Below are 14,345 nucleotides of genomic sequence, written 5' to 3' on the forward strand. Positions count from 1 at the left end.
ATTCACTGTTTACACAAGTGTGTTTAAAAGCCTCTGGAGACTTTTAGGGGGCAGAACTAATTTCCATGTGTCAGGGGGCGGGGTACCTGGCAGAGCAGAGAGAGACAATATTCTGTGGTCAGGACAGGAGAATGGCATAATGGCAAGGGGTCTGTGGGAAAGGAATCCTGACTCCTTTGAACTGAGATACAGATTGCTTTTATTGAGGATGTACCTTAAGGAAATGCAATATATATTTTTATGTGCCCTTTTAGCAATTATAACAAATGATACATCCTTCATGACGTATTCCTGTATGTGTTCCTGAAAAGAAAACCAGTTCTTTGTACTTTGGGCTGAGAAACCCTATATAACTGTCTGGTCTGGAACAAGAGGAAGTCGATGAAAATCTTCCTTAAGTCTATGTCAATAGATTAAGGAATATGCGACCATTTCCATGGCTCCCCCCTTTTATGTTCCCTCACTACCCTGCTTCTTATGTGCTACTCCTAACTTTCTATTTCATGTTCTTGGATAAGAATAAAACTTTGGTAATGTGGTATAGTTGTTTTTGGTACTTACCCAGCCGGTGATGCTAAGAAATCAGTTGGGGAATTTGTATGGGTGAGGTGGTGGGTTTTTGGTTCTGAGACCCAGCACCAACAAGCCCAAACATCCGACAAAGGTCGGTCCCGGGGGGCCTGCATAGCAGTAGGCCTCGAGACAGGTGGAGACCCACTCGATGCCTCGCTGCTTCCAGCACGATGTGGTTGTTTGGCAGCCATTACCTGCGCTCTCAAAGCTGATGCTTCCCTTGACGTTGATGCCGCCGACCTCGGTACCGATGTCTATGCAGATGTCGAAGGACCGGAACGATCTGCAAAAAGTCTTTCACATTGAGCCTCCCGAGACACTTGGGTCCATTTTTTCATTAAAGAGCACAGCTTACACGCAGCTGGCAAATGTTCGGGCCCAAGGCACTGGAGACACCACGCGTGGGGGTTGGTTCTCGAGATGGTCCGGCTGCAACGAGTACAACACTTGAAGCCGCTGGGAGTCCTTGATGACATGGACGGAAAAACGGCGGCTGCAAAATTAAAGGACTCGATCATGCCAAATAAAAAGGCACAAAAAAGGAAAAGAAGACCCGGCCGAGCACCTTAAAAGGCGGCTGTGACGAAAAAAAGAAGGAAAAGAAGTGACAAAAACTAAGAAATAAGGGAAAAAAAAACTAACTTTTTTTTGGTTAAATTTGTAAAAAGCTACTAAGAAAAAGAAAAAAGGAAAGAAAGGGAAAGCGATAAACGCTAAATAAAGTCTACTGAGCCGAAAAACTGAACACAGTGAAAAATACGTGTCACTCAATGATCGCGGACAAAAAGAAACTGAAAGGTCATGCTCGCGCCGCGGGAAGCCGTTCGAGCACGAGCGGTTCGCTCTGCCCGCGCGCCGGTGTGTTCGAAAAGTTTTTGTTTTTTGCTTGTGGGAACAATCAGCCTGCTTGTCCTCGGAGAAAACCAATTACAAAAAAATAAACAATTCTTTCATTAGCAACAAAAGGATATCAAACACAAATGCTCATTATTTTTATTTCCCTCATTTTGAGCATAACAAGAAATCTGAAAAAATATTTTAGTAATTTTATTTGATTAGTAGTGTAGCACAATATACTTTCTTATTTATATGCAGTCATACTTGCTATGACTAGGGCACTTATTATGAAGTATCAAACATAAAATACAAGAAAAACAGGTTTTGAAACTGGTTGAAGAGAAATAAAACCCACAAATACAAGATGAAGAACTCAAATGGAAACTCTGAAGTTTTCAATTTCTCTCTCCATTTCCTAAAAAGAAGACAAGAAAAAAAAAAAAAGGTAACTAGGAAAGAATAAGTAGTTAGACCTGAAAAGAGCAGGTAATATGACAGAGAATGAAGAAAATGTATTCCTAATTTACAAAAACATTGATGGGTTGTACACAAAATAGGTTTTACAGAGAACAATCAATACTATTCAGAATAATTTGCATTAGGAAGGAGACATAGTGGCTCCTGCAAACTCATATACCAACCAGTTGCACGGTAAAAAGTGTAATGTGAGGGCTAGCCAAAGGCAGGGCTGTGTGCTGACCCCCTGACAATGGCTCCTGGCCAATAACTGTCACTGCAATAACCAGACTGAGTTGAAAGATGATACTGAATAAACCAAGTTCCTTGCCTGCAATGGGGATCCTCTGTGGATAGAGCGAATGATACATACCTGTAGCAGGTGTTCTCCGAGGACAGCAGGCTGATTGTTCTCACGACTGGGTTGACGTCCACGGCAGCCCCCACCAACCGGAAGAAAACTTCGCGGGCGGTCCCGCACGCAGGGCACGCCCACCGCGCATGCGCGGCTGCCTTCCCGCCTGTGCGCGACCGTTCCCGCTCAGTTGAATGACAAGCAAATGATCAAAAACGCAACTCCAAAGGGGAGGAGGGAGGGTAGGTGAGAACAATCAGCCTGCTGTCCTCGGAGAACACCTGCTACAGGTATGTATCATTCGCTTTCTCCGAGGACAAGCAGGCTGCTTGTTCTCACGACTGGGGTATCCCTAGCTCTCAGGCTCACTCAAAACAAGAACCCAGGTCAATTGAACCTTGCAACGGCGAGGGCATAACAGAAATTGACCTACGAAGAACAACTAACTGAGAGTGCAGCCTGACCAGAATAAATTCGGGTCCTGGAGGGTGGAGTTGGATTTAAACCCCAAACAGATTCTGCAGCACCGACTGCCCGAACCGACTGTCGCGTCGGGTATCCTGCTGGAGGCAGTAATGTGATGTGAATGTGTGGACAGATGACCACGTCGCAGCCTTGCAAATCTCTTCAATAGTGGCTGACTTCAAGTGAGCCACCGACGCTGCCATGGCTCTGACACTATGAGCCATGACATGACCCTCAAGAGTCAGCCCAGCCTGGGCGTAAGTGAAGGAAATGCAATCTGCTAGCCAATTGGAGATGGTGCGTTTCCCGACAGCGACCCCTTTCCTATTGGGGTCAAAAGAAATAAACAATTGGGCGGACTGTCTGTGGGGCTGCGTCCGCTCCAGATAGAAGGCCAATGCTCTCTTGCAGTCCAATGTGTGCAACTGACGTTCAGCAGGGCGGGTATGCGGTTTGGGAAAGAATGTTGGCAAGACAATTGACTGGTTAAGATGGAACTCCGACACCACCTTCGGCAGGAACTTAGGGTGAGTGCGGAGCACTACTCTGTTATTTTTTTATTATTTTTATTTATAACAATTTTATACATAAGATCAAGTATTCAACTTGTTTGAAAAGTGGTACATTTCGTGTCATATACAATTTTAGGAAATGATTAAAAAAGAAAAAAAAAGAAAAAAAGAAAAAAGAAAATATTTTAGATTGAAATCCCCACTCAAGTCCACAATATGGGATTCAAAATGAAAAGAAAAAGTGGAATTATTCTAACAGGAATAATTTTCTAAAGACATTCACATGAGAAATTCACAGGCTACATATTCGGTGTCATAATTATCCATATCAAAGGGAAGATGACATTTTCAATTTTCCTTATTTTGTCTAGACACTAAAAAAGCTGTTAGTTGAGTTGGTTCAAAAAATACATATTTAAGGGATTGGTATTTTACCACACATTTACAAGGAAATCTAAGAAAGAAAATTGCTCCCAGCTGTAACACTGCTGGCTTCATCAAAAGAAATTGTCTTTGCTTTTTTTGTGTCTCACGAGAGACATCAGGAAATATCTGGAATTTTTGGCCTAAGAACACTTTGTCCTTATTTCTAAAGTACAATTTCATTAGCCATGCCTTGTCTGGTGGTAATGCTACAGTCACTATCAATGTTGTTGGAATGACTGGGTCATTTTCTGAAGACTCAAGTATAGCTGAAATATTAAGATCTTGTTTCTGGTTTTCTTGATTTAGTATTGGAAGGTAATATATCCTAGCACTACTCTGTTATGATGAAATTTAGTGTACGGAGCATGAGCTACTAGGGCTTGAAGCTCACTGACCCTACAAGCTGAAGTAACTGCCACCAAGAAAATGACCTTCCAGGTCAAGTACTTCAGATGGCAGGAATTCAGTGGCTCAAAAGGAGGTTTCATCAGCTGGGTGAGGACGACATTGAGATCCCATGACACTGCAGGAGGCTTGACAGGGGGCTTTGACAAAAGCAAGCCTCTCATGAATCGAACGACTAAAGGCTCTCCAGAGATGGCTTTACCCTCCACACGATAATGGTAAGCACTAATCGCACTAAGGTGATTCCTTACTGAGTTGGTCTTGAGGCCAGACTCTGATAAGTGCAGAAGGTATTCAAGCAGGTTCTGTGCAGGGCAAGAACGAGGTTCTAGGGCCTTGCTCTCACACCAAACGACAAACTTCCTCCACTTGAAAAAGTAACTCTTTTTAGTGGAATCCTTCCTAGAGGCAAGCAAGACACGGGAGACACCCTCAGACAGACCCAACGAAGCGAAGTCCCCTGTGTCAGAAAGCCATCGGGATGTGGCGTTGGGCTTGCCAGTTCGGCATGCTTCTCCAAGCCACATACCTGGCAGGCGTAAACAACAGTCTGGCCGACAGACTGAGCAGAGTCATGCAACCGCACGAGTGGTCGCTCCATTCCAGAGTGGTACGCAAGATCTTCCGAACGACTAAAGGCTCTCCAGAGATGGCTTTACCCTCCACACGATAATGGTAAGCACTAATCGCACTAAGGTGATTCCTTACGGAGTTGGTCTTGAGGCCAGACTCTGATAAGTGCAGAAGGTATTCAAGCAGGTTCTGTGCAGGGCAAGAACGAGGTTCTAGTGCCTTGCTCTCACACCAAACGACAACCTCCTCCACTTGAAAAAGTAACTCTTTTTAGTGGAATCCTTCCTAGAGGCAAGCAAGACACGGGAGACACCCTCAGACAGACCCAACGAAGCGAAGTCTACGCCCTCAACATCCAGGCCGTGAGAGCCAGAGACTGAAGGTTGGGGTGCAGGAACGCTCCGTCGTTCTGCAAAATGAGAGTCGGAAAACACTCCAATCTCCACGGTTCTTCGGAGAACAACTCCAGAAGAAGGGGAACCAGATCTGACGGGGCCAAAAAGGCGCGATCAGAATCATGGTGCCGCGGTCTTGCTTGAGCTTCAGTAAGGTCTTCCCCACCAAAGGTATGGGAGGATAAGCATACAGGAGGCCGGTCCCCCAATGAAGGAGAAAGGCATCCGACGCAAGCCTGCCGTGTGCCTGAAGTCTGGAACAGAACAGAGGCAGCTTGTGGTTGGTCTGAGAGGCGAAAAGGTCCACCGAGGGGGGGCCCCACTCTTGGAAGATCTTGCGTACCACTCTGGAATGGAGCGACCACTCGTGCGGTTGCATGACTCTGCTCAGTCTGTCGGCCAGTCTATTGTTTACGCCTGCCAGGTATGTGGCTTGGAGAAGCATGCCGAACTGGCAAGCCCAACGCCACATCCCGATGACTTCCTGACACAGGGGGCGAGATCCGGTGCCCCCCTGCTTGTTGATGTAATACATTGCAACCTGATTGTCTGTCTGAATTTGGATAATTTGACAGGACAGCCGATCTCTGAAAGCCTTCAGTGCGTTCCAGACCGCTCGGAGCTCCAGGAGGTTGATCTGAAGATCCTTTTCCTGGAGGGACCACAGTCCCTGGGTGTGAAGCCCATCAACATGAGCTCCCCACCCCAGGCGAGATGCATCCGTCGTTAGCACTTTCGTGGGCTGTGGAATTTGAAATGGACGTCCCAGGGTCAAATTGGTCCGAATGGTCCACCAGTGCAGTGAAGTGCGGCAACTGGTGGAGAGGCGGATGACATCTTCTAGATTCCCGGTGGCTTGAAACCACTGGGAAGCTAGGGTCCACTGAGCAGATCTCATGTGAAGACGAGCCATGGGAGTCACATGAACTGTGGAGCCATATGACCCAGAAGTCTCAACATCTGCCGAGCTGTGATCTGCTGAGACGCTCTGGTCCGGGAAGCCAGGGACAGGAAGTTGTTGGCCCTCGCTTCGGGAAGGAAGGCCTGAGCCGTCTGAGTATTCAGCAGAGCTCCTATGAATTCCAGAGACTGGGCAGGCTGGAGATGGGACTTTGGGTAATTTATCACAAACCCCAGCAGCTCCAGGAGGTGAATAGTGCACTGCATGGACCGGAGAGCTCCTGCCTCCGAGGTGTTCTTGACCAGCCAATCATCGAGATATGGGAACACGTGCACTCCCAGCTTGCGTAGATACGCTGCAACCACCACGAGGCACTTGGTGAACACCTGTGGGGCAGAGGCGAGCCCAAAGGGCAGCACACAATACTGAAAATTCCGTGTGCCCAGACGGAATCTGAGATACTGTCTGTGAGCTGGCAGTATCGGAATGTGAGTGTATGCGTCCTTTAAATCCAGGGAACATAGCCAATCGTTTTTCTGAATCATTGGCAGAAGGGTGCCCAAGGAAAGCATCCTGAACATTTCTTTGACCAGGAATTTGTTCAGGCCTCTCAGGTCTAGGATGGGGCGCATCCCCCCTGTTTTCTTTTCCACAAGGAAGTACCTAGAATAGAATCCCTGCCCTTCCTGCCCGGGTGGCACGGGCTCGACTGCATTGGCGCTGAGAAGGGCGGAGAGTTCCTCTGCAAGTACTCGCTTGTGCTGGGAGCTGAAGGACTGAGCTCCCGGAGGACAATTTGGTGGAGGGGAGACCAAATTCAGGGCGTATCCGCACTGCACTATTTGGAGAACCCACTGGTCGGAGGTTATAAGAGGCCACCTTTGGTGAAAAAGTTTTAACCTCCCTCCGACTGGCAGATCGTCTGGTACGGACACTTTGATGGCGGCTATGTTCCCATGGATCCAGTCAAAAGCCCGTCCCAGGCTTTTGCTGTGGAGGCGCAGGGGGCTGCTTAGGGGCACGCTGTTGACGGGAACAAGCGCGCTGGGACTGTCCCTGTGCCTGATGAGGCCTTCGGGCCGGCTGGGTGTACCTACGCTTGTTATAGGCGTAGGGCGCAGCCTGCCTGGCCCGGGAAAAACGTCCACCTGCTGAGGTGGATGCTGAAGGCGCCCGGTGGGAGAGCTTGTCGAGGGCGGTTTCCCGCTGATGTAGTTGGTCCACCAACTGCTCGACCTTCTCACCAAAAATATTATCCCCCCGGCAAGGGACGTCGGCCAGTCTCTGCTGGGTGCAGTTGTCCAGGTCAGAGGCACGCAGCCATGAGAGCCTGCGCATCACTATACCTTGGGCCGCAGCACGAGATGCCACGTCACAGGTGTCATATATACCCCTGGACAGGAACTTTCTGCACGCCTTCAGCTGCCTGACCACCTCCTGAAAGGGCCTGGACTGCTCCGGGGGGAGCTTGTCGACCAGGTCCGTCAGTTGCTTCACATTATTCCGCATGTGGATGCTCGTGTAGAGCTGGTAAGACTGGATGCGGGTCACGAGCATGGAAGATTGGTAGGCCTTCCTCCCAAACGAGTCCAGAGTGCGAGACTCCCGCCCCGGGGGTGCCGAGGCGGTATCCCTCGAACTCCGTGCCCTCTTGAGAGCAGAGTCCACGACCGCCGAGTCATGAGGCAATTGGGGCCGCATTAACCCTGGGTCCGAGTGGATCCTGTATTGGGACTCCGCTCTCTTGGGGATGGTGGGGTTAGATAACGGTCTCAACCAGTTCCGAAGCAGTATCTCCTTGAGGACATTGTGCAACGGCACCGTGGAGGACTCTCTAGGTGGTGATGGATAGTCGAGGACCTCGAGCATCTCAGCCCTCGGCTCATCCACAGAGACCACAGGGAAGGGAATGCAAATAGACATATCCTTAACGAAGGAGGCAAAGGAGAGGCTCTCAGGTGGCGAGAGCTTTCTCTCAGGTGAAGAAGTGGGGTCGGAGGGAAGGCCCACAGACTCCTCTGAGGAGAAATATCTGGGGTCCTCCTCCTCCCCCCACGAGGCCTCTTCCTCTGTGTCGGACATGAGCTCCTGTAGCTCAGTCCTCAACCGGGCCCGGCTCGACGTCGAGGCACCGAGACTTCGGTGGCGTCGTCGATCGGTGGACTCCCGCGCCGGCGGGGATGAAGCTCCCTCCATCGACGTCGATGGGGATTCCACCTGCGTGGCGGTCGAGACCGGCACCGCAAGCGGCGTCTGAGGCCTCAGCACCGGGCTAGAGCACTCCGGCGCCGGCATCAACTGCGCCGAGGGCGGAAGCACCCCCGGCGCCGGCATGGTCTGGCGCATCAGCCCTTCCAGGATACCCGGGAAGGATGGCTCCGAGGCACTCGTCCAGGCCCGCTGTCGGGAAAGACGAAGGGGCCGGTAGGGGTGTCGGTGCCGGAAGCTGCTCGGGTCCAGGAGACTGCACCGAAGTGCTGGCACCCTGACGTGCTGATACCTCCACGACAGAGGGGGACCTCTCCTCTCGACGCTGCCGCTTCCTCGGCGTCGACTCATCCCTGGCGCCGGGAGCTGGATGCGTCGTGGGCGACCGATGACATTGCTTCTTCGCCTTTTTCCGGTGCCCGTCATCGGCGCTCGGTGGGACAGAAGAGGAGGAGGTGGATCCCCCTCGGCCTTGAGGAATCGGGTCCAACAGGGTTCGGTCCCGAGGGCCCTGGGTAGAGGGAGTGACCGGGGCCGACTGCCCACGCAGCCTCTCACCCCTGCCGTCTCCGGAGAGCCGGTGGGCCGACGGGACCTGTGCTCTTGGGGTCGATGCCGTCTGTGCTGATTTCGTGGACATCGATACCGGTACCGAAGATCCGGCCTTCGATACCGATGCCGTCGAAGTTGAGGGGCCGGCGCAAGTTCCAAAAAGACGGTCCCGAAGAACTTGCCTCGCTACTTGTGTCCGTTTCCGGAGACCGAGACACAAAGTGCACGTCTTGGTATCGTGCTCCGGGCCAAGGCACTGGAGGCACCAAGCGTGGGTGTCTGTCTGCGAGATATGCCGGCCGCACCGACCACACTTTTTAAATCCACTCGGGACCTTCGAGGACATCGACGGCAAAATTGCGTCGGCGAAATCAAAGTCGTCGATGGTGGCGGTAAAAATCACACCTCGAAAATAAATCGACCGCGCGGCCACAAGGCTGCAACGAGACGCCCCCGCTAAAAGACGAGGGAAAAACAAAGTACAGCGGTTTTGTTTTTTTTTTAACTCAAATAAAAAAAGAAAAAAAACAGAGAACGCGAAGAGAAAAAATTTGCGGCGAAAGCGCGATCCGGTTTCCGGGGCTGACAGAGAGACGAACGCGGCTCTCTCCAGCGCGGAAAAGAAAAGACTGAGCGGGAACGGTCGCGCACGGGCGGGAAGGCGGCCGCGCATGCGCGGTGGGCGTGCCCTGCGTGCGGGACCGCCCGCGAAGTTTTCTTCCGGTTGGTGGGGGCCGCCGTGGACGTCAACCCAGTCGTGAGAACAAGCAGCCTGCTTGTCCTCGGAGAACAGGGGGATATAGCCACTCTGTGGGTAATAGCAGATAGCTCCCCATGCCAGATGCACTCTCCAAAGCTCAGGTAAAGTCTTTCTTACCTCAGCTTATGCAGGATCACCTACACATCACCTTGCTCCTTCCTCCCCCTTCAACAAATTCAAAGCAATATGATTTTCAAGTGTAGGTTTAAGTCTCCCAGGAAGATAATCCTAGAAACTGGGACATGGCAGAGGAAGTAATCTCTGCAAGTCGAGGTTCTGCCTTGGACCAAGCTCCTGGAGGACGGTAAATGAGGAATAGGGCTATTTTGATTTGCCTCTTTTGAATCACAGAATTTGCACAGCATATATTCCAGTTCAGGGAAAACCACAGAACTAACTAAAGACATGTGGAAAAAATATAAGAGCAAGTCTACTGCCTTTTTTTTTACCCTGTCTTGGATAGCGAAGAATACCATAACCGGGTAGATAGATGTGAGGCAATATTGGACTATCAGCTTCTGAGAGCCATGTTTCTGAGATAAACAAAGTCCAGATCTAAGATTCTAGCAGATCCCTGAGTAGGAAAGCCTTGTTCCCCCACAGACCTGGGCGTTGATATAAATGGCAGGGACAGGAGTGAGTTAAGACTTGTTTTCCAAAGGGGAGACTTGTTTGGATAATTTGAAAAGGCAGAAAACCAAGGTCCTATGGTTTCAAAATCAGGGAGTTGAGATAAACATAAAGGAATCCTGTTCAGAAGGAATGGATCCTCAGGAGCTTAACCAAGATTGGATAGCAGAGCCGGTAGTGGGAGGCGGGGCTGGAGGTTAGGAGGCGGGGATAGTGCTGGGCAGACTTATACGGTCTGTGCCAGAGCTGGTGGTGGGAGGCGAGGATAGTGCTGACCAGACTTATACGGTCTGTGCCAGAGCTGGTGGTGGGAGGCGGGGATAGTGCTGGGCAGACTTATATGGTCTGTGCCAGAGCCGGTGGTTGGGAGGCGGGGCTGGTGGTTGGGAGGCGGGGATAGTGCTGGGCAGACTTATACGGTCTGTGCCCTGAAGAGCATCAGGTACAAATAAAAGTAGGGTATACACAAAAAGTAGCACACATGAGTTGTCTTGTTGGGCAGACTGGATGGACCGTGCAGGTCTTTTTCTGCCGTCATCTACTATGTTACTATGTTATCAATATCTTTGTCCAATGGTCAATGCTTTAAAGTCGAGTCTGAAACCAGAGTATTAGGGGTCTTGCGCAATTCTTCACTCACCTCCTTTTCCCATATTAACCAGCTAGGGAAGAAAACACTATTCAAAATGTGACAGCTACGCCTAGTCATATTCTTCGACCAAAAAGCCTTTGCATTAGACCTACCTCACTTGGATTACTGTAACGTTCTAGTTCTTGGTATTGTGTCAATATCAGAAAAAACTGCAAATCGTACAGAATAGAGCTCAGTGTGTGTCGGCGGCCAAAAAAGCAAACAGGATGCTAGGAATTATTAAGAATGGGATGGTGAATAAGACCGAAAATACCATAATGCCTTTGTATCACTCCATGGTGCATACACACCTTCAGTATTGTGTTCAGTTCTGGTCGCCATATCTCAAAAAAGATATAGCAGAATTAAAAAAAGGTTCAAAGAAGAACAACCAAAATGATGGAACTCCTCTAGTATGAGGAAAGGCTAAAGAGGTTAGGGCTCTTCAGCTTGGAAAAGAGATGGATGAGGGGAAATATGAATTGAGGTCTACAAAATCCTAAGTGGTGTAGAATGTGTAGAAGAAAATCAATTTTTTATTCATTTCAAAAGTACAAAGACTAGGGGACACTCAAGGAAATTACATGGAAATTCTTTTAAAACAAATAGGAGTAAAGCGAAGATACATACCTGTAGCAGGTATTCTCCGAGGCCAGCAGGCTGATTGTTCTCACGACTGGGTTGGCGTCCATGGCGGCCCAGGAAAGAGTTGGACAGAGCTTTCCAGCCATCTTCCCGCCTGTTGCGCGAGAGCCACGCTCAGTTAGATAAGAAATAAATAACAAGGAGAAGGACAACTCCAAGAGGGGAGGTGGGCGGGTTTGTGAGAAAAATCAGCCTGCTGTCCTTGGAGAATACCTGCTACAGGTATGTATCTTGGCTTTCTCCAAGGACAAGCAGGCTGCTTGTTCTCACGACTAGGGTATCCCTAGCACCCAGGCTCACTCAAAACAACAAAGGAAGGTCAATTGGGCCTCGCAACGGCGAGGACATAACAAGGATTGACCTACGAACTAGAACATCTGAGAGTGCAGCCTGGAACAGAATAAAAATGGGCCTGGGGGGGGGGGGGGGGGGGGGTGGAGTTGCATTCTAAACCCCAAACAGATTCTGCAGCACCGACTGCCCGAACCGACTGTCGCGTCGGGTATCCTGCTGAAGGCAGTAGTGAGATGTGAATGTGTGGATTGATGACCATGTCGCAGCTTTGCAAATCTCTTCTATAGTGGCTGACTTCAAGTGGGCCACTGACGCTGCCATGGCTCTAACACTATGAGCCGTGACATGACCCTCAAGAGTCAGTCCAGTTTGGGCATAAGTGAAGGAAATGCAATCTGCTAGCCAATTGGAAATGGTGCGTTTCCCGACTGCGACTCCCCTTCTGTTGGGATCAAAAGAAACAAACATCTGGGCGGACTGCCTGAAGGGGCTTGTCCGCTCCACGTAAAAGGCCAATGCTCTCTTGCAGTCCAAGGTGTGCAACTGACGTTCAGCAGGGCGGGTATGAGGATGGGGAAAAAATGTTGGCAAGAAAATTGACTGGTTCAGATGGAACTCAGACACCACCTTCGGTAAGAACTTAGGGTGCATGCGGAGGACTAATCTGTTGTGATGAAACTTTAGATAAGGAGCATGCACTACCAAGGCTTGAAGCTCACTACGAGCTGAAGTAACAGCCACCAAGAAAATGACCTTCCAGGTCAAGTACTTCAGATGGCAGGAATTCAGTGGCTCAAAAGGAGCGTGAGAACGACGTTGAGATCCCATGACACTGGTGGAGGTCTGACAGGGGGCTTTGACAAAAGCAAACCTCTCATGAAGTACATAAGTACATAAGTACATAAGTAGTGCCATACTGGGAAAGACCAAAGGTCCATCTAGCCCAGCATCCTGTCACCGACAGTGGCCAATCCAGGTCAAGGGCACCTGGCACGCTCCCCAAACGTAAAAACATTCCAGACAAGTTATACCTAAAAATGAGGAATTTTTCCAGTCCATTTAATAGCGGTCTATGGACTTGTCCTTTAGGAATCTATCTAACCCCTTTTTAAACTCCGTCAAGCTAACCGCCCGTACCACGTTCTCCGGCAACGAATTCCAGAGTCTAATTACACGTTGGGTGAAGAAAAATTTTCTCCGATTCGTTTTAAATTTACCACACTGTAGCTTCAACTCATGCCCTCTAGTCCTAGTATTTTTGGATAGCGTGAACAGTCGCTTCACATCCACCCGATCCATTCCACTCATTATTTTATACACTTCTATCATATCTCCCCTCAGCCGTCTCTTCTCCAAGCTGAAAAGCCCTAGCCTTCTCAGCCTCTCTTCATAGGAAAGTCGTCCCATCCCCACTATCATTTTCGTCGCCCTTCGCTGTACCTTTTCCAATTCTACTATATCTTTTTTGAGATACGGAGACCAGTACTGAACACAATACTCCAGGTGCGGTCGCACCATGGAGCGATACAACGGCATTATAACATCCGCACACCTGGACTCCATACCCTTCCTAATAACACCCAACATTCTATTCGCTTTCCTAGCCGCAGCAGCACACTGAGCAGAAGGTTTCAGCGTATCATCGACGACGACACCCAGATCCCTTTCTTGATCCGTAACTCCTAACGCGGAACCTTGCAAGACGTAGCTATAATTCGGGTTCCTCTTACCCACATGCATCACTTTGCACTTGTCAACATTGAACTTCATCTGCCACTTGCACGCCCATTCTCCCAGTCTCGCAAGGTCCTCCTGTAATCGTTCACATTCCTCCTGCGACTTGACGACCCTGAATAATTTTGTGTCATCGGCGAATTTAATTACCTCACTAGTTATTCCCATCTCTAGGTCATTTATAAATACATTAAAAAGCAACGGACCCAGCACAGACCCCTGCGGGACCCCACTAACTACCCTCCTCCACTGAGAATACTGGCCACGCAATCCTACTCTCTGCTTCCTATCTTTCAACCAGTTCTTAATCCATAATAATACCCTACCTCCGATTCCATGACTCTGCAATTTCTTCAGGAGTCTTTCGTGCGGCACTTTGTCAAACGCCTTCTGAAAATCCAGATATACAATATCAACCGGCTCCCCATTGTCCACATGTTTGCTTACCCCCTCAAAAAAAATGCATTAGATTGGTGAGGCAAGACTTCCCTTCACTAAATCCGTGCTGACTTTGTCTCATCAGTGAACAACTAAAGGCTGTCCAGAGATAGGCTTACCTTCTACCGGCTGATGATAAGCACTAAGATGAACTCTTACGGAGTTGGTCTTAAGACCAGATTCTGACAAGTGTAGAAGGTATTCAAACAGGGTCTGTGTAGGACAAGAGTGAGGATCTAGGGCCTTATCATCACACCAGACGGCAAACCTCCTCCATTTGAAAGAACAACACTTCTTCGTGGAACCTTTCCTGGAAGCAAGCAAAACCCGGGAGACACCCTCAGAGAGACCCAAGGAAGCGAATTCTATGCTCTCAACATCCAGGCTGTGAGAGCCAGAGACCGAAGGTTGGGATGCAGAAGCGCCCCCTCATTCTGAGTTATGAGGGTTGGAAAACAGTCCAATCTCCACGGTTCTTCGGAGGACAACTCCAGAAGAAGAGGGAAACAAATCTGACGCGGCCAGAAGGGAGCAATCAGAATCATGGTGCCGCGG

At 49.5% G+C, this 14,345-nt stretch overlaps 1 protein-coding gene across 3 annotated transcripts in view; it reads right to left on the reverse strand.

The window, feature by feature from the left end:
- Positions 1–1,605: 1,605 nt before the first annotated feature.
- Positions 1,606–14,345, reverse strand: part of ATAD2 (ATPase family AAA domain containing 2) — a 393,801-nt gene continuing 381,061 nt past the window's right edge. For all 3 annotated transcript variants that reach the window (XM_030218745.1, XM_030218753.1, XM_030218736.1), the window contains exon 28: positions 1,606–1,825. In XM_030218745.1, the coding sequence (XP_030074605.1) occupies positions 1,784–1,825 (42 nt within the window). In that variant the 3' untranslated portion in view covers positions 1,606–1,783. The remainder of the gene's footprint in view (positions 1,826–14,345) is intronic.

This window comes from Microcaecilia unicolor, chromosome 1 (genome assembly GCF_901765095.1).
Source record: "Microcaecilia unicolor chromosome 1, aMicUni1.1, whole genome shotgun sequence".
Taxonomy (NCBI): Eukaryota; Metazoa; Chordata; class Amphibia; order Gymnophiona; family Siphonopidae; genus Microcaecilia; species Microcaecilia unicolor.